The sequence below is a fragment of the Nannospalax galili genome, unplaced genomic scaffold (genome assembly GCF_000622305.1).
Source record: "Nannospalax galili isolate Female #2095 unplaced genomic scaffold, S.galili_v1.0 scaffold278, whole genome shotgun sequence".
NCBI lineage: Eukaryota > Metazoa > Chordata > Mammalia > Rodentia > Spalacidae > Nannospalax > Nannospalax galili.
Genome location: NW_008347536.1, coordinates 13,378,631 through 13,400,487, shown reverse-complemented (window position 1 = coordinate 13,400,487; position 21,857 = coordinate 13,378,631). Strand labels below are relative to the sequence as shown.

Here is a 21,857-nt window from a genome sequence, read left to right as displayed (position 1 = left end):
AGGTGGGTGTGGTGGTGCACACCTGCAACCCCAGCAAATACAGGTGGGGTGTGGTGGTGCACACCTGCAACCCCAGCAAATACAGGTGGGGTGTGGTGGTGCACACCTGCAACCCCAGCAAATACAGGTGGGGTGTGGTGGTGCACACCTGCAACCCCAGCAAATACAGGTGGGGTGTGGTGGTGCACACCTGCAACCCCAGCAAATACAGGTGGGGTGTGGTGGTGCACACCTGCAACCCCAGCAAATACAGGTGGGGTGTGGTGGTGCACACCTGCAACCCCAGCAAATACAGGTGGGGTGTGGTGGTGCACACCTGCAACCCCAGCAAATACAGGTGGGGTGTGGTGGTGCACACCTGCAACCCCAGCAAATACAGGTGGGGTGTGGTGGTGCACATCTGCAACCCCAGCAAATACAGGTGAGTGTGGTGGTGCACACCTGCAACACCAGTAAATACAGGGGGGTGTGGTGGTGCACACCTGCAACCCCAGTAAATAGAGGTGGGTGTGGTGGTGCACACCTGCAACGCCAGTAAATACAGGTGGGTGTGGTGGTGCACACCTGCAACCCCAGTAAATAGAGGTGGGTGTGGTGGTGCACACCTGCAACCCCAGTAAATACAGGTGGGTGTGGTGGTGCACACCTGCAACCCCAGTAAATAGAGGTGGGTGTGGTGGTGCACACCTGCAACCCCAGTAAATAGAGGTGGGTGTGGTGGTGCACACCTGCAACCCCAGTAAATAGAGGTGGGTGTGGTGGTGCACACCTGCAACGCCAGTAAATACAGGTGGGTGTGGTGGTGCACACCTGCAACCCCAGTAAATAGAGGTGGGTGTGGTGGTGCACACCTGCAACCCCAGTAAATACAGGTGGGTGTGGTGGTGCACACCTGTAACACCAGTGCCTGGGAGAGGCAGGGGGGTCAGACCAGGAGTTCAAGGTCATCACATGGCCAACTGGAGGCCAACCTGAGAAACTCTGTTCTCAAAAAAAAAAAAAAAAAAGAAATTTTATTTGAGTGTTAAGCTTAAGAGCCCACAGCAAGCTTACAGGGAGACTACGACAGTTTATTTGGATGAAGTCTGTTGGTGTGGTTTTTAACTAAAAAAATACACATAACAATACAATTCTTTAGAAACTTCTAAACCTTTTAAAGAGAATTGTGTATTAATGTAAATACCACAAACTTAGATGAAAAGAAACAATATTTAAAATGAAAACAGGTCAGGTCTTTGGAGTTCTGAACTTCCATGAAGGAAGCAGGCTGAAAAAAAAAATCACTTGATCTCAAACAGCCTCTTCCTTTTTTTTTTTTTTTTAATGGAAAAGAATGACTCAGAAAGCCCTGAAGTTGGGATCAAGCTGTAGAGAATCATGAGTAGGCCGTAAAACTGAGCCCTAATCAGAGAAATTGCTAGAGAACTGTTATTGCTATGGCCCCCGCCCCTCCCCCTTTTTGACATGGTCTTGCATATCCCAGGCTAGCCTCAAACTCAGGACAATCCTACCTTGGCCTCCCCAGTGTTAGAATCAGAGACCTATGCCACCACTCTTGGCTCTTTGTTTTTTCCCATTTTGAACAAAAAGGTCTAGAGTGATTATTCTGTGCCTGTTTCCACCATGTGTTAGATATACAGGGAAAATGTAGTTTTCTCTGTTTAGTTTCCAAGTCTTTTTTTCTTTTTCTTTCTTTCCTTTATTTTTGGGAATGTTGTGAGGCTTAAGTGAGATAATGCATATAGGGTTCTTGTTATAATGAGTCTTTGCTAAATGCTTATCTAATATTTCAACTTATTCCCACTGAGAATAAAGCTTTTCTGCTTTATTTTCCTTCAGGGGATGAATGCTATAGAATTTAAATGCATATAAAATTTGATTTTATATCTGTCTATGTGGAGACACATTGCAACAGTTTTTACATTTGCCTCTCTTGGATCATTAACTCTAGGGCAAGCCAGGTATCACATTCTAAAGATACCCCTGGGGCTGAAGAGATGGCTTGCTAGAAATACAGGGTCTGGCCCTATCTCAAAACTACATAACCAAAATTTTGCACTGGCTAAGGGTATAGATGTTAGAGCCAAACTGCCTAAATTTATAACAATTAAAAAAAACTGCAGTATTTGAGCAAGTGTGCACACATGCCAAGGAGCACGTGTGGAGGCCAGAGGACAACATTGTGGAGTTGGTTCTCTCATCTTTTTGTGAGTGGGTTCTTAGGATTGATCTCAGGCCACTAGGCTTGCCAGGTCTTTACCTGCTGAACCTTTGTACTAGCTCAAGCTGTCTAAATTCAAATCCCTGCTTCACCATTTATGTGTGACCTTAGGGAAGCCATTTAACCTGTTTCAAATGAGGTATTTGCAATTAGGGATAATAACAATTTCTACCTCATAAAGTTGTTAAGGACTTAGTATATATAAGAGGACTAATTGTAACAATGCACCACTCATATGCTACTTAAAAAGAATCAGATTTGGGGCTGGAGAGTTGGCTCAGAAGTTAAGCACACTGACTGCTCTTGCAGAGGATCCGGGTTCGATTCCCAGCACCCACACGGCAGCTATGAACTCCAGTTAACTCCAGTTACAGGGGAATCTGAAGCCCTCTTATGACCTCCGTGGCAATGTATGACACGGGTGCACTAACATACATGCAGGCAATATATTCATACACATAAAATTAAAATAAAAAATAAGATTTGTGCTGAGTTTCATTATATCCCCCCCCCCGCCATATAGGATGGTGATGCTTAATTATACTTATCTCACAGAGATGTTGCAAGGGTCAAATCAAGGAAAATAAGTTAAATTACAAATTTTCTAGAGGGTTTCCGTCATGTAGTGGTTATCACAGTTGCCTCACAACATCCTCTATTAAGATTGAATTTACCATCTTACAAGGTATTTTTAAAATTTTTTTCATTTTTATTTTTACGTGTATGACCGTTTTGCTTGCATGTATGCAAGTGCACCCATGTCATACAACGCCCATGGAGGCCAGAAAAGGGCCTGGGATCCCCTGGAACTGGAGTTACAGATGGTTGGTAGCTGCCCTAAGATCTCTTCACCTCCCTTATAAGGCATTCTAAACTGACCTCAAAAAAGCTTGAAGTGAGAGATCAGAAATGAGTTGAGTGTAGGAAACTTAAAATGCTCCTAACCATACAGCTCCATTCAAGAAGATGAACATTCTCATACATTTGTACAGTGGCTCACAATTTATAAAAAGAACTTCTTTGGGGGGTGGGGGAGACAGGTCGTATGTAGCCCAGGCTGACAAGCAAATTTGATTAACAGCAGAATGTATACTAACAATTCCTTTGGCCTTGAGTACTTTTGCATCCGTTCAAAGTACACAATTTAAAGGGAAGACAACCACAGAATTTGATGAATTTTTCAACAGTACCATTCGCTGGCTTCGACTCTTCGAATAACAATACTTTGGGCCCCGCTTCCCATCTGTAACATAGGGAGACAAGAGCTCCACAAAACTGTGATTTAATAAGAACAAAGGCTGGGGTGAACCTACCACGTCGCTGTGCCTTGAATAAAGCCCTTCTTCCCTTTAATAGACAAAATAGCACAAGATACCACTACGCTTGCTATTTCATACACGGTGGAACCCCAAGTCGAGAACACTCTGGTTCCCTTCCTCTACCTGCAACTGTTATATCAACACCGGGGGACGGACAACTCTGAGGTCGACGTCCGTGCCCGCAGCGTGGAGAACCTGTTCTGAGCTGGCTAGGTGGCAGGAAGCGGATGACAATTACTCCCAAGCCTCCAAGGAACTATATCTTACTCCTCAACCGTTCTTCAAGCACCCGGTTGTGCTGCTTTTATTCCTAACCTCGCTGGGGTGAAGGTCGAAACGCGGATCCAGCTACCGACGCCATTTTGAACGCTACGTGTGACGCCACACGTAGCAGAGCGAGCAGGCGATTGGCTGGGCGATACAGACTGAGGATAGGCGCGCGAAGCCAGAGAGTGGAGAGTACGGGAAGTCAAGGGAACTACACTCCCAGACTTCCTTGCGCGGGCGACGCCAAGCAGGGAGCCAAAGAGGACGGAGTTTGGGTTCGGACTACAACTCCCGGTAGTCCCCGCGACGTTCGCCCTTTCCTTTCAAAACGAGGAGGAAAAGAGGCACAGGACGAATGGAGGCTTTAGGGTGCTTGTTTCCCGAAAGGCGGGAAAGGCGAACTACAATTCCCGACGAGCCGCGCGCGGCTGCGCCTGCGCTCTTGTATCTGTCGCCATCTTGCCCCTTCTGAGGCACCGCAAACAAACCCAATTCCTGGTGTCCCCTAGTCTTGGCGGAGGAGCCTTTTAGATGAGCCCCGAAAGGCCGGGCAGGTGAGTGTCGCTTAGGCAGGGTTCTGGGAAGAGCTGGCAGGCCATCCGGGGCACGGGAGCGCTGGGCCAGGCTTGGGGAACCCGGCTCGGGGCGTCCAGCCCCATCCTCCGTTGTTTCCTAACGGGATCGCGGGGCTCCCTGAGGTGGACTGAGGGGGACTGTGGCACGCCTGGTGGTGGGACGCCGGGAGTCGAGCTCCGGGAGTACCCCCGTGAGCCCGCACCGTCCTGCCGGCTGTCCGCGCGCCCGCTCTCTCTCCGTTGTTCTCTCCGTGGAGGAGCGAGCGAGGCGTGGACACCCGCCGGGGCCCCCGAGACCCGCTGTTGGCCGGCGGGGTGCGGGGTGCGGGGCGCGGGCTTGACATTGGGGGCTGCGCTGAGTGGCGCGGGCGAGGAGCCAGGCGGGCGGCTCTTGTTGTGGTGCCGCGAGCGAGTGCGTGTTTGGAGAGGGGGCGGGGCGGGCTGCCCGCTGACACTTGAGCGGGGGACAGATTCTTCTGGATCCCGGTCCCTGCACCGTGCTCCGGGTCCAGCTGCCCGGCTCTGCGGCCCCTCAGTGGGCTCCGCTGGCGGGGATGCTTTGGGATGCCGTGACGTGGTGCCTGCTTCGGGCGGTCGCCGGCCGCCTCCAAGAGATCCTATCGGGAGGCGGGGAAAGGCTTGGGGAGCAAGAGATTCCTATGGCTCGGCCCCTTCCTCCTCTCCACCCCTTTATGTCATCCTGCCAGCTGGGGCGCGCAGTACGATTCCGATTGCTCTGGGTTGGTTCCGAGCTCGGAGGATGTTGGGAAGTAGGGGGAAGGGGGATCCACTTGGGGCGAAGAGTTGGGGTTAGCAGCTCCAGCTCCTGGAACGCGCAACGGACAGTTATATCGGTTCAGTGTTTGAGTCTTAGGCTACCTTGACTGTGACCTCGCTCATTCATTCATTCATTCATTCATTCATTCAGTCAGTCATTCACCCACCCACTCACCCACCTACCTCTCCTGCTAACTATTCTCAGTTTAACAGATTTACAGGTCCACTGTGTGCTAAGCTGGTATTGCGTGGGCCCCAGGCACTATCTTTTTGTTCTCTAGACTAAGGATTTCCCAGTAACTTTTGGTAGTGATCTGGAGTCTAAATTCATACTTCACTGATAAAACTTGAGAGAAGAGTTCTTACTGAGTTTCATGAACCCCAATAACATACTATGACCTCTACTTAGTTTATCTTATGTAGCTAATAAATGAGGAAACTGGCAGAGGTCAAGTCGCTTGCACAAGGTAGCATCTATTTTGCAGGCCACATGCCAGCAGTAACTGTGAGAAAACCTGACACACACTGTTCTTTAACACTTAGAACAGCAAACTGGGTAGGATTACCTCGCTTCACATAATTGTGTAAAACTTGCGTTCAGACAGGCCAATTTACCAGGATAAAACAACTGTTGTGTTGACAAGCTGGAACTAGAACCAGAAAGTGTTTGCTCTAAAACTTGTGCTCTTTCCACTGGAATACAAAAGCTGGAGCAGTGCTCTCACATGATGATTTAATTCTTGGAAAGTGGGTGGTGATGAGAAGTGATTGTGAAGTGTCTTTTCACTTGCTTCTTAACCTGTGTCTGGATCTCCAGGTGAGTGACCTTTTGAATGTGCTTTGGTAATTTGATTTATTTTTCTTCTGGTAGGGAGGACAGGCTCTTTGGGGCTACCAAACAGAAGCATCAATGCCTGTTGTGTGGCCAACCCTTTTGGATCTCAGCAGGGATGAATGCAAACGGATTCTTCGAAAATTGGGTATAATCTTTTTAAAAAAATTATTTTTATTTTGTGTGTATGGTATTTTGTCTGCATGTATGTGAGCACACCCTTATTATGTAATGCCCAAGGAGGCCAGAAGAGGGCATCAGATCCCTTGGAATTAGACTTATGACTGGTTGTTAGCTGCCATGTGGGTACTGGGAACCAAACCTGGGTCCCTCTGCAAGAGCAGTCAGTGCTCTTAACCACTGAGCCATCTCTCCAGCCCTGTGTTGTTTTTGTTTTGAGACAGGGTCTCACTTATATAGCCCAGGCTGCACTCAAACTCATGGTGACTCTCCTGCCTCAGCCTCCCAAGTGCTTGGATTGTAAGTATGTGCCACCACTTGTACCTCAGTGATTTTTATTTTTTGATGTTTTATATTTCTCCATGATACTTTCCCCTTTCTGTTTAGGTCAGGGCTGTTTTCACGATGTCATATCTTGTGTTACAATTAGAAATTCTTGGATGATACAAGTTCCCATTTTTCTAATTGTTGTTTCTACAGGGCCTAGACTAGTGATTTGTATGTGAGGTGCGCTAATCATCACGATACAAGCACTAAGTCTCAGTGGAAGCTTCACTGTTCCCTGTTCTTAAATTTAGCATCTCAATTCACTTGGGCCTAGAAAGTAGATTGTTTTTGTTTTATTTTGGTTTTGGTTCCCTTTTTATGTATGAAGTTTCAAACCTAAGGTAACATTCACAGTAAGTCATGTAGTCAGTATTTGACCCTAGGCAATGTGATTTTGAGTCTCAGTTTAGCACACTACTGTAAACTTTCATGTGTGTGATGTGAATTATATGCCATTTCTGAATTCTAAGTTAATGCAAACTAACCCTGTTTTCCCAATCATACTTTATTATAAGTGATAAAACATGCTTTACATGTAAAGTTGACTATTTAGTGCTGTTTTTCTTAGAGCAGACTTTTTCATCCGGTGTCTAGGGAGAGAAGTAATCTCTAATTCTAAGACTTACATTATATGTAACTTCTCCATGCATCTAGAATGGAGTTGGCTTTGTGCCGTGCTTGGGAGGAAAAAAAAGTTACTCAGATCATTCTCTGTATGCTTTGGTTCACAGTGAAATCCATGAGAAATCCTTTTTTTGGACCACAAGGGTCATACCACTGTAGCCTGAGACTAGTACAATAAATAAAATAAATGACAGAGTATTTGAGGAAAAATTCTTTTTGGTGGTGAATATGAATTAAATTAAAAGCCTGATGTCTGAGAGTGCAGAGTTTAAACAGTTGCTCAACTAATTTTTTCTTCAAAGGAAATCTTTGTTGTAAATTTCTTCCTATGTGTAGATCAGATAAAATCATAGCCACACTGGACTTGCTGCTATAACTTTTGCCTTTCTATTTCCCTTCAGGTCACTGTAAGGAGTTCAAACTACTTAGCATTGTGTTTAGCAGTTTGAAAGAGGGTTCTTGGGAGGAGGAGGGGTCCTAGTTATCTATATTGTTTTTTAACCTTATATCCAAACTTTTACTAATTTGAAGGTACTTTTCTATACACATGCATTAATGTAACTTGGTAACTGTTGGTTATAAAATTGAACTCATTCATATATATCTTATAGTTGAAAAAAATGCAAATAAATAGATCTCAAAGACAGTAAATTAGATTGAGGTTCCTAGGTTTGAATCAAGGAATTGTACTTAAATATAAAAAAATGATAACCTTCGAAATTTATCCTTAGCTTTCCCCATAAATGGCTTGAGGTAATGTATGAAAATGTCTTGCCCCATAAACCCTTGTAAGATCATACAAATCAAGAGGTTAAAGTTTTGGTGTTTACTTCAAGAAGGAACACCTGTGAAACTGCCCAGGCCATCCAGGGTATATACATCTGGAAAGCCACCAAGGTATCAGAAAGAGGGTCTTTTACTTCTATGGTGAGGTTAAAGTGTGTGCCCAGGAAAATTCCCAGGTCCATTCACAGTGTCAGTAGCGAGTTAGTATTTTTTTTTTCCTGTACATCATTTAAAATGTGGAGAGTAAGACTGAGTGGGATGGGGCACACTTTTAATGACGCAGGCAGATCTCTGAGTTCAAGGTCAGTCTCTTGTCTACATAGTTCCAGACCAGCCAGGGTGACATAGTGAGGCCCTGTCTCCAAAAAGAAAAACCAAAAATAGAGAGCAATGTTGACCTTTTGGGTTTACACATGTACATTCTGGTAAGCAAATCACCCAAGATGCACCAGTCCACTTAGTACTCAGAGTCGGATTAACCCATATATGGGCTCTCTTTGCCACATCAAATTGATCCTTATAGAAAAGGAACAAATTATTCTTAAGCTGGAAGAGGAGGTTGCAAGAAGAAAAAGGACAAAAGAAACTGAAGAAATAAAGACAGTGAAAGAATAAGTTCAGCATAAAATAAATGCAAGTAGTAGTAAAAGTTTAAAAGAATAACTAACTGGGGGCTGGAGAGATGGCTCAATGGTTAAGAACACTGGTTGTTCTTGCAGAAGACCCGGGTTTGAATCCCAGCACCCACATGGCAGCTAACAACTGTCCATAACTCCAGTTCCAGGGGATCCTGACAGCCTCTTCTGACCTCCATGGGTATTGCACGACATGAGTGCATGTGCCTACATGCAGGCAATACATGCATACACATAAAATAAATAAAATTTAAAAAAAAAGAATAACTAACTATAAATGTGTCTGTAGTTTTAGCCAAAGCTGTGTGGGTGATGCTGCTGGAGAGCTGCTTCTGTACCAAAGAAAACTGCTACCTCTCATGGAAATGTCATCTTGTGACACTTAGGAAGGTGGGCCTCCACAGTGATTGCTAAAAAATTTCCTCCACCCATTGAGTTTTGTCGTGAAGAGGAACCTTTGAATTGCCTTCAAACATTAGTTCCAGGTCCAAAGTTAAGAGACGATTCTGTATATAAAGGTTGTTAGTTTAGAACAGTTTAAAAATTAGCTTTGTCATTTTAGAAGTAATTAGAAATCAGTTCAACATAAGATGCCAAACAAATTTTAATTATTAGGATAGACAATTTCTTTATGATACATTGGTAGTACCAGTGACAGGTAAATGCTGGCTACTTTCTGGCCTGCCTTTGCCATTCCTTATTTTTATGACTATTCTTGAGTGTAACTCTGACAAATAGGGTAACTGATTGATTTGTTTAAATGGCCCTGGTTTGGGGTTTTTTAAAGTTGTATGGAAAATCTTTTATTTTCTGAGGTATTCACTTGTGTTTATTATTTCATTTTACTTTGTTACTGGAGTTAACCCTGCAATAGAATAATACCAAAAGAGCACCAGAAACTTAATGAAGTTTTAGATACATCAGATCTCAGGGTACTCTTAAAAGTGGTTGTCAGTGAATAGGAAGGAAGTTTGGAAGCCAGTAAAGGTCTTAGCAGTGACAACTTCTAGAGGAAGTGCTGTGAATTATGTGGCTATGATAATTGTGTTCTGAGCTCCAGTTTTGTGTTTGATCTTGCCTCCTCCTAATTTTGTTCTCAACTTTTTGACGTGAAACTTGAAATATCAGAAATATATCATATATTTTTTAAAATTTTATTATTTTTATTTTATGGGTATGCGTGTATTGCTTGCATGTAGGTTAAGTGCACCCATGTCGTGCAATGCCCGTTGAGGTCAGAAGAGGCTGTCAGATCCCGTGGGACTGGAGTTACGGACAGTTTTAGCTGCCATGTGGGTGCTGGGAATCGAACCCGGGTCTTCTGCAAGAATAACCAGTTATATTTAACCGCTGAGCCATCTCTCCATATTTTTTAAAAATTATTGTTACATTTAAAGAAATTTTGTGTGTCTGTACTTACATGCTATTTGGCACACATGTGGAGGTCAGAGGACAACTTGTAAGAGTTAGCTTTCTCCTTCTACCATGTGTGTCCCAGGGATTGAACTCAGATCTTCAGACTTGATGGCAAGCACCTTTATCCTCTGAGCCATCCTGCCGGCCCTATTTGTCATTTTTCTTCAGTTAATGTTTTCTTCGAAATAGTGTCCTTTAAGCCAGGCATTGTGGACATGCTTGTAACCCCAGCACTAGGAGAATCAATAGTTTAAGAACAGCCTGGGCAACAAAAGACCTTGTCTCAAAAACAAAAAACAAAACCCCAAATGGAAATAGTTCTTTTTCTTTTTCTTCAAGCCTCCTCCTCCTTCTGATCTCTTTATGTCTTTTTATGGCGTTGCTGTTCTCTTAAACATTTTGCAAAATCTAAAATACTGCTCCTTCTGCCATTTGCTTTCAGAATCAATTACTGAGTCATACCAAATCAGTTTTTAGTTTGGTATTAGATTTTCTTCATCTGGGCACAAACTGCTTCTGTTTTTCTCTGTTCTCTTTCATGTTTGAACTAAAGCCTTCATAACAGTTTGTCTGTCCAGCCATCCATCTGATATACAAACATCAGTCATCTGATACACAAATACAAATGCACAGACACAGATAAAATCTAAAATACTGCTCCTTTTCTTCTGCCATTTGCTTTCAGAATCAATTGAGTCATACTAAATCACTTTTTAGGTTGGTATTAGACACACATCTACTTAGATTATGATTTTAATCATTTTGAGATTAGGGACTTTATATTATACCTGCAAATATTTTCCCCAGAACTTTGAAGCAGTAATACTCAGTAGTAGCTTGGTTTGAATACTGACACTTCCTTTGATGCTAGTTTCTCAAATATACTTATTGTTAATACTTATTGTTCCTTGGTGTTACTGAGGTAAAGTGAAACATTGTTCTTTTATTTCTTTTCCTTTTGCATGGGTTCATTTCCTCCTCCGGGAGCACGGTTGTCTTCCAGATTAAAGCTTATGTTCCAAACTAGATGAAATATTTCTCATGTTTTAACCACTGTATGCAGACTGCATCACAATGGCGAGATGACTCGTTTCACTTGAGCCGTCTTCTACAGTTCAATACTTGTGGACAGGACTTAACGCTGTTTGAAGTATATGTGCTAGGACTCAACACTGATTTTTGGGACAAAATATTTCAGAAATATTTTAACGGGGGTCATAAACATTTAGTATAGTGAATTCTTAGTTGGTTTTTCCCAGTACCTTTACATTCTATCCTGGGTCTGATAAAAGCTGAAATGTATTTCTTCAAACAAATTTAATTTACTACTTGAGAGCAGCAGAGCTTTGTCCTTTAAAAGTCCCTCCATGCAATGTCCTCATAGTATGCAGCATATCTTGAACATACAGGGTGTGTACACTTAGGGCATTTCACTTGGTCTGGACAGTTCAGCCCACCTCTCTATTTTAGACTTCCTTTTTGACAGTCAGAATTGTGAATATATGAATAGAATGAATATTGTTTTTTTTGTTTAGTAGAGAGTTTGCAGGCTTGCATCTGTTTGTTATTTGGCTCACATTTACTGAGTTTCTGTTGCATGTCAGACATTGGCAAATAGCAAATACTTGTAGCAACTTGAGTGTGAAGATAACTCTAGTCTGGACATTTATTCCCCACCATTCTGTTTTCTCTGGTATCTGTTTCATAGTGTTAATGGCTTTAAACATTTTATTACTTTTTTCTGTTCTGTGTGTTGCTGCATTGTCTGAGGGCTCCTGTTGCTCTTTTTAGCCAGAAGCTTAGCTGGGGCCTAGGTGCTAGCTGAGTCCTTAATGCTCTAAGCTGAGGGGCTTGACCTCTCTCCATGTGGCCTTTTATTCTGGGCTTCTGACATGTAGATGATACCAAGGTTCCTAGAGAACAAGACCATATGAAGTACAAGTGTCTAGCCCATTTGTTGATACTCCATTGGCCAAAAGGAGCCCCAAGCCTTGAGTTGGATGTGGGAGGAGACTACACAAAGGCCGCACTGGAGAGGTGTCCATATTTTATTGACTGAGGACTTTTGGCTTTATATGTATGTTTTGTTTTTTGTTTGTTCTTTGTTTTAATTGTTGTTTGATTTTTTTTTTTTTTTTTTTTTTAAATGATAGGGCCTCCTGTAGCCTAGGCTACCCTCAACTGATTTTCCTACCTCTACCTCTTGAGTACTGGGGTTCCAGGCATGTGCTACCATGCCAGCTTGTGTATTTATTTCTTGGTATGCCTGTCTGTTCTTGCACATGTATAAGGAGATCAGTGGACAACCTTGAATGTTCTTCGGGTGTCATGCACCTTTCTTTTAGTCAGGATCTGTCACCTGAACTTGCCAAGTAGACTAGGCTAGTTTAACGGCCAGTGAACCCCGGGGTTCCTCCTATCTTTGCTTCCCCAGTTTTGGGATGGCAAATACATGCCACTACACTGTTTTTTTTTGTTTTTGTTTGTTTGTTTGATTGTTTTGTTTTTTAATGTGAATTTTTGGGATTAAACTGAGGATTTCAAGTACCTTAGCAACTAGGGCATCTCTCCTGCCCCTATTTGTTTTTTGAGACAGAGCCTTGCCACATATCAAGGCTGGCCATCTTCCTGCTCAGCCTTGTGAGTGCTGGAATTACAGGCATGCTGCATTCAGACTAACTAGTCTTTTTGATGGTAAGTTTTTTTTGTTGTTTTTGTTTGGTTTTGGATGGTAGTTTTTGTAGATGTGAAGATCTTAGATTTGGAAGATTACCTACAAAATTCCTTTTAGATGAGGAAACCAGTTCAGAAATGAAAATGGACTTGCCCAGTGTTGTCCAGCTAGAAGGTGGCAGTGTTGGTGCTAGAGTCTTTGGTTCCAGTACTTGTTCACTTGCATAATGTTCACAGAGCTCTCAGTCGCCCATGATGGCGGTGAAATACAGCTTGAAGTTTTAGGTAGACTTCAGTATCTCAAAGGCTGGTCAGTGAAAGTATCTTTCAGTAATGCTAAAAACTTCTCACTTTACCACTTGGAGCCTGTTCCTACCTACTAGTAGCACCTGAGTTAAATGTTCTTCAGTAAGGTTAGATTTTACTTCCTAAACATTTATACACGTGACTTCTCTGAGACATTGGAAAACAAAGTAATACAAAGTTGAAAAGCCACATATAAATCTTTTTATTAGATAATATTTTTGAAAGGAATTAAAAAATTTGCATTTGATGGATTTTAGATTTCTTGTTCTGAAAAGTTTAATGGGCTGGAGAGATGGCTCAGCGGTTAAGAACACTGACTGTTCTTGCAGAAGACCCGTGTTTGAATCCCAGCACCCACATGGCAGCTAACAACTATCCATAACTCTAGTTCCAGGGGATCTGACAGCCTCTTCTGTCCTCTGTGGGCATTGCATGACCTGGGTGCACTTACCTACATGCAGGCATAACACTTATACATATAAAATAAAATAAAAAATAAATAAAATGTAAAAAAAAAGTTTATTGTTGTATAGCCATAGTATTCAAAATTCATTCTATCTTGATAAAATACTTTTCTTCTTCTAGAATTGGAGGCATATGCTGGAGTTATCAGTGCACTTCGGGCACAGGGGGATCTCACCAAGGAAAAGAAAGATCTTCTTGGAGAACTCTCAAAAGTTCTTAGGTAATTTGTCATAAAAGTTTGGGAGATGTGACGAGAAATCTCATTTTATGGGGGTTTATTTCTTTTCACTCTCAAATTGAAGAACAGGTGTTCACTTTGTTGGGTGCCTAGAGATCCTGTCTCAGTTGTGTACTTAACTGTTACAGAAAACTGTAACTTACTCTGTTTTATAATCCAGTCAGAAGGATTTAAGGCAGATATTTTGGGCACCTGGAGTAGGAGGTGCTTTGACACAGGTGAAGAAAAGAAGAGCTGGCGGCAGCTGAATATGAAGATCTAGATGGCAATTGTTGGAAGGAAAAGAGATGTAATGGAGGTGCCTCAGCATGTAAGGGGGTGGTGGTGACCTAGTCATAGCCTTAAACATAGCTGATTCCTGTGGCTCAGCTAGTGTGGCACTTGAGTCCAGTAAATTCTAGTGAAAGGGGTTCCTTGGTACTTTGTCTTATCCTTTTTTTTTTGGTCTTTTTGATACAGGGTCTCCCTGTAGCTCCAGCTGGCCTGGAACTCACTATGTAGACCAGGCTGATTCACAAAGATCCATCTGCCTCTGCCTCCCAAGTGCTGGGATTAAAGGCGTGCGCCAGCGTGCCTGGTGTGTCTTATCCATTTTTATGTCTTTCCCTTTCTCATAAGATTGTTCTGCTTTAACCAAAGTTTGCTTTCTACATTTAAAGTCATTTTGTGCTATATTTAAAAGTGAAGATGTGGAAGAGGCTCTTCCTATTGTTAATTAACATTAATATAAGAATGTAATGAAGGCAAATTCTTGTCTTATTGTTTTGTTTACGTTTCCTCAAATTCTGCTTTTTAAGCATTTTGGTCTGTGGTATAAATTTAGCATAAGTAGTAAAGAATGCAGTAGGAAGAGTGGTATTCATTTCATTGGGTATTTATGAATAAAATGAATGTTGCCTTTAAAAAATGGTTTTGTATTTATCAGTGTTTAATATAAGCACATTCTTATCCTTAGTAATATCACAGAAGATCCTAACTGAAGTATTGAGTTGCATCTCATTGCATATGCTCACAAGAAACATTGTGTTGCCACTCTTAATATTTTTATGATATTCATTAAACATAAAATGATTAGAGTGTTTAACTTTGGAAAGTTTAGAAGACTTTCTTCTAAGTGCCCAGTCATCCTCTCTGCAGCCATGAGTTAGGTCATTGAGCATCTGTTTTCATGTCTAGATAACAGGAAGCTCTGCTAATCTTGCCCATGGCCTGCGGTTTCTGAGATGTGAAAGTCTTCATATCAGGTTGAATTTGTCTTCCTTTGATTTGAACATAATCCTGCAGTTTACACGGAATCAGGATGAATCCTTTCCTAAGACTTTGAAACATTTGAAGCTATCCATTAGGCAAAGTAATCCCCAACACCCAAAAGATGTTGACTTAAACATTGATAAAAGTATAGAAAAGGGATGCCTGCTTGGCAGAGTTCTATAATGGCTATTTTTTTTCATAGCATCTCAACAGAACGCCACCGTGCTGAAGTTCGGAGAGCAGTAAACGATGAACGGTTAACAACAATTGCACATAAGTAAGCCATTAGTCTACCACCCCTGATTTTTTAACAATGAAGTGTAAAGTAGTTTTGAAACAGCCTTCCTATTGTGTAGCAGGTTCCTGAGTCTTTTATCTAAATAACTATCTTCACTCAGGGATCCTGACTGTAGTGATGACTGTTTATTCAATTGGTTACTTTTTGTTTTTGTATTGCATTTTGTTAGGGAAGCTTAAAGTGCTTAGGTCAAATCCTATTGCAGGGTAATCTCTGTATAACTAAAGGCTACCATAGTTTCTCAGATTCTTTTTGAAGCATAGCTCAGTAACAAAGTAGCATGCCTACTTAAATTGAAAGGCCCTTAGAGGTTTTTTGTTTTGTTTTGTTTTTTGATAATGGTATTTAATATGTATATTGCTGTATAAATAGGCATTACAAATTTTTATAATAGCTATAATTATTTCATATATTTTAGGTTACCAAAAAATTAAGTGTTCTTTTAAGAGATACAAATATCTTATTACTTTAAAAAGCCAACAAAACAAAATGATTGAGGTTTCTTATCAAATTGTTTCCAGATCATCATTACTGATAGATTGGGTGGTAGAGGACTGAGAGCAGAATCAGACATTAGCTATATAGAGAAATAGTGCCTAAATTCTCCTAAAGAATAGAAAAACACAGAAGTTGCCCTTTCAGTGATAATAGAAGTAGTTGTTAAAATGCTATAGTATAATCCATGTTACTTTAGTTTTTATGTTCTAACGTGAATTAAAAATAAAGGGAATTCAGTGTATTACCATAAGGTAATAACTTAAGGCATTTGGCAGAATTTGAATTGACCCCACAGATCCATTAGCTTCGTGTTGTGCTTCTCTGTCCCTCATTTTATGTAACACATAGAATGGAAAACTCACCTTTTTTTTTTTAACAGCATAGCTTGAAAGTTTTGCTGTCTGTTTGGGATTTTGAGATCTCTTCAGTGATAGGTGTGTATTGTAGAAATTTAGAAAATTTCCACTAGAGATAACTAGTATTTAGTTGTCAGGCTAATGTGATTGAAACAAATATTATTGTGTTCCTTTTTTAATTTGCTTCAGACTTTTGAATTGGAATGCTTTAAAAATAACTCACTCTAGATTTTAATTTGAGAACTGGTAACAGGAAACTTATGTGCTAGATAATAAAGTCATAAATTTAGCAACACAATGAATGCCTTAGAAGCATTCCAACAGTATTTTGGGGCAACTAGTTAGTTGTAAGTTGATGCATCAGTGTCATACTTAAAGGATAACATTTATTTAGTCTCCTTTTCCTTTTCTCCCCTTTAAAGAATGAATTTATCCTTATATTTGGGTGAAAGACCAAGTTACAGGTATGCAAATAGGTTATTATTATTTCAGGCTTTTTTTTCCCTTGTATTTATTTCCATATTGAAGCTCTCAATTATTCAGGGGCACATTATTCCATTTATGAATTAACCATGCCCCTTGCTTTTCTTTCTCTTTCCTACTTCCCCTTCCTAATACTGCCCACTCTAGCTATTTTGCTGCTTGAGAATACCTTTAGTTAGAGGGTGGGAAGGGAGAGGAAGTGAATATTTGTATTACTCATTTTACTACTTGTTAGTTGTTCTGAAAAAAAATTGATGGAAGTATTTACTAGCATTTGCCAAAATATTTTTTGGATAATATATGGATTTCTTTAATCTATTTGACCTCTCCCTTTCCCTCCTCTCTCCATTAGCATGGATAATTGAGAGTTGGCTTTTATTTGCCTGTGTTTCCTCTTCTTTTTCTTTTTCTGAGTTAATGAGTTTCATTTTTGAAAAGTGTTTACTTCAGTGTATAATCTTAAGCTTCTTAGGTCTTTCAGTATTTCTGTTTTAGTATTTTTATTATGGTTTTAGTTTGACCAGATATTGCATTTATTTGTTGAACCCAAGGGTGAGGGAATGAGGTTTTTCTGCTCTCTTCCAGTCAGAAATAGCAACAGAACCAAGTTCCAAAGATTGCTTAAAGGAGAGTTTCATACACCCAGTCTGAAAAAACAAGTAGAGGAATGCCTCAGAACTGAGCTCCCTTTCTCCTCCTCCCCTCCCCCACTCCAAACTGCCTGAGGAATGTGCTTGAAAGGTGATGAGAAAGCTGAGAAGACTGAGCACAAAAGAAGGGGAACAAAAGGAGTAGCGCCTCCGATCAAAGAGGAGCCATACTTAAAGCCTTCAGCTTGAAGGCTTTACAGCCTGTTCTGTGTTTCTTGTTTGATATCAGGCTACTTACTAAGTTTGATACTGTAACTGATTGTTTAGGTCTAATGATGTTCATGTTTCCGGTTTTAATGAGACCACTCTTGGTCCACCTTGTCTCTATAGTTAGACTAAAGTGGCAGTCTGGAATTTCAGCTCTCTGAACCCTTCTCCCACCTGCCAGATATACACAGGATACTGTGTTGCAGTATACAGCTTTCTCACTGTTACCTGCACAAGGAAGGATGTAAGGGTCTTAGTTTCATTAGTATCATCTTCAGTTTCTCAGAGTAGGGACCAGAGCAAGGTTTCCACCTTCCTTTGCCATCCTTAATATATTTAGAGATTCAGGCATGTGTCTAAACTAAGGTATTCCAGAGAAACCATGAAGTGAATACTTAGTGTGTGAATTCACATTAGATGACTTGTGAAGCTAATGCATATGTACACCCTCATTACTGAGCAAATAGGAACTTTTGATCTAATTCTAACATGGTACTTAATTTCTCACCCATTTAAAATTAGAGCATGTTGCTTGAGTGGAAATTTGGAAGATTTAAAGATCTTTCTAAAAGTTGCAGTTGTGTTTTCTTACACTGCGAGCTTTGTCCTTTCAGTAGTATATATCCATGCTTCATACTAGTAATCTTCCATAATTTCTGCCATTATTTAAACAATGCACAGGTAAGTATATAGACATCACTTTGTGTGGTAAACTCACATCAAGCAAGTTTTATTAGTGATAGTCTAATAAAATGATAGCAAAATAGGAGTATACAAAAAAGGCTTTTGGAAAATTTTCATTTAACAATTAGTTAGAACTCTTTTCTATTTTTCTTGTTTGTACAATTCTGTTTCTGAACGAGTGTTAACATGGAGCTTATGTAATAAATTTATGATGTTATTGGGTCTCAGGAAGCCTACTTTTTCTTATCTTGTGTAGTATTATGTTAAATTACAAGATAATTTATATATTTTTCACAGTAACCTAATTGGATTTGTCAGCTTCTTCAAATTCCTTTATGAACTGAACTTTGTAATTTATTTCATTCAGTGAATGCTGGTAATAATTGGGCGATAATGTCCAATTAATACAAAGCAAAAGCTAGGCATAAAACTCATTAGAAAAATTTTATAATTTGTATTTATGATATGGCAGTATGCTATGTGCTTGTTGAAGGAGACATTTATTATGTGACCTTAGGCAAGCATTTACTGTCTCTGTGACTCAGTTTCCCATTCTAGAAAATGAGTATGATGATACTAGCAACTTTATAGGATTGCTAAGAGAACTGAGTTAATACACATACGATATTTAGAGCAAATGCCTGGCATGTAATATGCCCTTGACTGATTTTAACTATATCGTCATTGTTGTCATCATCATCATCATTGATATTATTCCTCTGCCCCCTAACCAGAGCTTTGGAATACTGTGCCTAAATCTGAAGAACCACTGAATATACAGTCTTAAACTCTAGGCTGGGCTGTACAGTCTGTGGTTTCACAAAAAGTGAAGAAGACCTTGTGATTTAGTGAAGAAAATTGATTGTTTCTAGATTAATTTTAAACTTTGACATTAATCATTAGTTAGGGTCTTTCATAGAGTCAATAGAGAGATATGACAGCTACCTTTGAATATTTCAGCCTTGTCAGATTTCTGGGATTTAGGACAGAAAAACTGAATGGTGTCTGCTTAGAGAGAGAAGGTCTGATTGCTTCAAGTACCTCTTAGACTGAAGGGTATGCCAAAGGAAAAAAAAAATAAGTGGTGGTAGATTTCTTTTAGCATCCTTAAATCTGTTGCTTTTTGTAAACAGGAAGGATAATAATAATATAAATAAAATAAGCATTGTCAGTGACACATGCTGTTATGTATCTCGCTCTTTTCTATCTCTTACTACTTAATCCCCCTCGTTTACTGCCTCAGTTTTCCTTGTTTGAAAGCCTTTAGAATCTCTGGCCATGCGGGCAGTTAGATAATTTTGCAAAGAGCCATTGAATTCCATCTTTCATTGTAAAAGGAAATTTGACTTTTAGTATTATCATTGCTTTTTACTTTCTTGGTATAACTACAAAATTAAGTTCTCTAAGTTGGTAGAAATACTTATTTTCGCTAATGAAACCCGATGTAATGAAACTAAAACCAGTATTTATTTACAAGTCATAGAAAAATGATCATAATTGCAGTTATGTTCATTGTAAGATTCAGATCATAGAACAAAGTAAGACCTCAAGCGTGTGGCATTCTTTGAATTTTGTTTGACTCAGTTTTAGTAAGTGAGAATGCTTGTAGCAGTATTTTCTCTTTTGTTTAGTATGTCTGGACCTAATAGCTCCTCAGAGTGGTCCATCGAAGGTCGGCGATTGGTACCACTGATGCCTCGGCTGGTTCCCCAAACTGCCTTCACTGTAACGGCAAACGCTGTGGCCAATGCAGCTATCCAGCACAATGCATCCCTTCCAGTGCCTGCAGAAACAGGAAGCAAAGAAGGTGAGTCGATAGTTTTCTGTTATAGATTACCTTTCTTCGAATTTTTAGGGAAAGTTACTGTGTTTTTTGTAGATTTTTAGCCTAGTGTTTACAATTATGAACCATAGTGGCATCTCTGATTCTGAAACTAGAAACTACCAGATTTCCAGTCTCAACCAAAGTCAAATCTTTCTTCACTTCAGAGGGTAAATTTTGTCAATCACATAATTGCAAATGCTTTCTTGGGATGGATTTGTGACTTCAGCATATCTTTTTTTTAATTTGTTTGTTTTGTTGTTTTGTTTGGAGATAGGGTCCCAGACTGGACTGAATTCAATATGTAGCCCAGCTGAACTCAAACTTTGAGACATTCCTCTTCTAGCTTTCCTAGTTCTGGGATTACAGGCATGAGCCACTGTGCATTCAGGTGTCTCTTGTTAGAGGTGAATAGAAGGTCTTTGTGAATGGCATTAGGAAATAAACAGATGACAGAAGTCAGCTGCTGGATAGAAGATGCTGAATTGATAGCTTCAGAAAATAAAGCAGTTTCTGTCTTTTGGAATCAATGGTGCATATAGCTTCTGTTCAGTCTGTGTGTTGAATCTATCACCTGACCTTTGCTTTCTTACTGATTTGATCTAGTAATTGACATATGCTTTAAAAGTCCTTGAATTCTCTTATTAAGAGTAATACTACATTTGAGAGCACACTTGAATCAACTCCAGTAGCATAGATTGGTTTTGCTTGACAGCAACCCTGAAAATGCATTTGCCAGATTTTTCAGAGAATTTGCTTTTTCTTGCCTAGCAATGGGCTGTGAGCAGTGTGAGACACTTCACTCTCACCATGCTGTTTTTTGCCAAAGGGAGTTATATTTTTCAGGGAGGCAGGTATCAATGTGCAGACGTAGCCTCTAGGGGGTTCATGTTTTCTTTGTTGTTGCAGAGGCATCTTCTTCCCACTTTTACCTTTTCTTCTTGCTGACTGGTAGAATGGGTTTCTAATAGTAAAATCAGTGTTTGGGTCTTAGTTTGCTATTTCCTAGCTTTGTGACCTTCAGCAAGTCTTAGCATCTATAAATTATGGATTCCTCATCTTTAAAAGGAAGCTATAGTATGAGATCTGGTGATAATGGAAAGGATCTAATGTAGTACATGGCATGCAGTTAATAACTACAAGCTAGCCTTGATTTTGCTGATCTGCGTCCTTTCATTGAATGATAGAGGTTGAAATTTAAAGTTGTTGTTATTTGTTATTGCTGTACCACTTGGTTGGCAAATGACAAATGAGTTTATGTAAATACAACATAGCTTGGTTCTCCCCTAGTAAGCACTCTGGAAAGTGCTGTGTTTGGGGAAAAGTTATATTTATACCATCATTGGTGCTGCTATTCATATTAGAAAGGAATTCAAGTTTGTGCCTATTGTCCAGTGCTTGCCATTAATGAAAAATGGTTTTCGTTTTTCTCAATGTAGTTTTAAGCTTGATTTGTTTGTACCTTCCTTCTTCTCCATTGGCCAGGTTAACTGTAGATAAACTGATATATACTTGTGGAAACCCATTTAAGTGACGCTCTTTAAGAAAGGTCATTGATAACCTTTAACCCATGAGTCTAGTACCTTGTACTAGCTTCTAAGTTTAGATCACATGAAAATGTTAAAATTGGCTGCTCTGTTTGTCTGGACAGTTTTGGTGAAAGTTAACAGCAAACTTTTTTTATCGTTCCTTCAGTAGTGGTTTGCTATTCCTACACAAGTACCACGTCAACCCCATCCTCTACCCCTGTTCCAAGTGGCAGCATAGCAACGGTTAAGTCTCCAAGACCTGCCAGTCCTGCCTCCAATGTAGTTGTCTTGCCAAGTGGAAGTACTGTTTATGTCAAAAGTAAGTGATGCTCTCAGTGTTATCAGGGCCACCATGAGTAATGCAGCCTTAGCTCTGATTCGATCTGCCTTTCTAGAATAAATCATCAGACCACTGGCTGTTGTCAGTGGCTAGTTTTT

General features: G+C 40.3%; 1 protein-coding gene across 14 annotated transcripts in view; it reads left to right on the top strand.

Moving 5' to 3' along the window:
* Positions 1-4,090: 4,090 nt before the first annotated feature.
* Emsy (EMSY transcriptional repressor, BRCA2 interacting) overlaps positions 4,091-21,857 on the top strand; it is a 77,017-nt gene continuing 59,250 nt past the window's right edge. For 3 of the 14 annotated variants that reach the window (XM_029568835.1, XM_008844226.3, XM_017800900.2), the window contains exons 1-7: positions 4,092-4,361; positions 6,031-6,139; positions 13,524-13,623; positions 15,095-15,169; positions 16,467-16,508; positions 19,700-19,875; positions 21,586-21,738. In XM_029568835.1, coding sequence (XP_029424695.1) covers positions 6,070-6,139; positions 13,524-13,623; positions 15,095-15,169; positions 16,467-16,508; positions 19,700-19,875; positions 21,586-21,738 — 616 coding nt within the window. In that variant the 5' untranslated portion in view covers positions 4,092-4,361; positions 6,031-6,069. Of the gene's footprint in view, positions 4,362-6,030; positions 6,140-8,832; positions 8,934-13,523; positions 13,624-15,094; positions 15,170-16,466; positions 16,509-19,699; positions 19,876-21,585; positions 21,739-21,857 lie in introns of those variants that run through there. The other 11 variants (XM_029568837.1, XM_029568833.1, XM_017800897.2 and 8 more) reach the window with 11 other exon arrangements.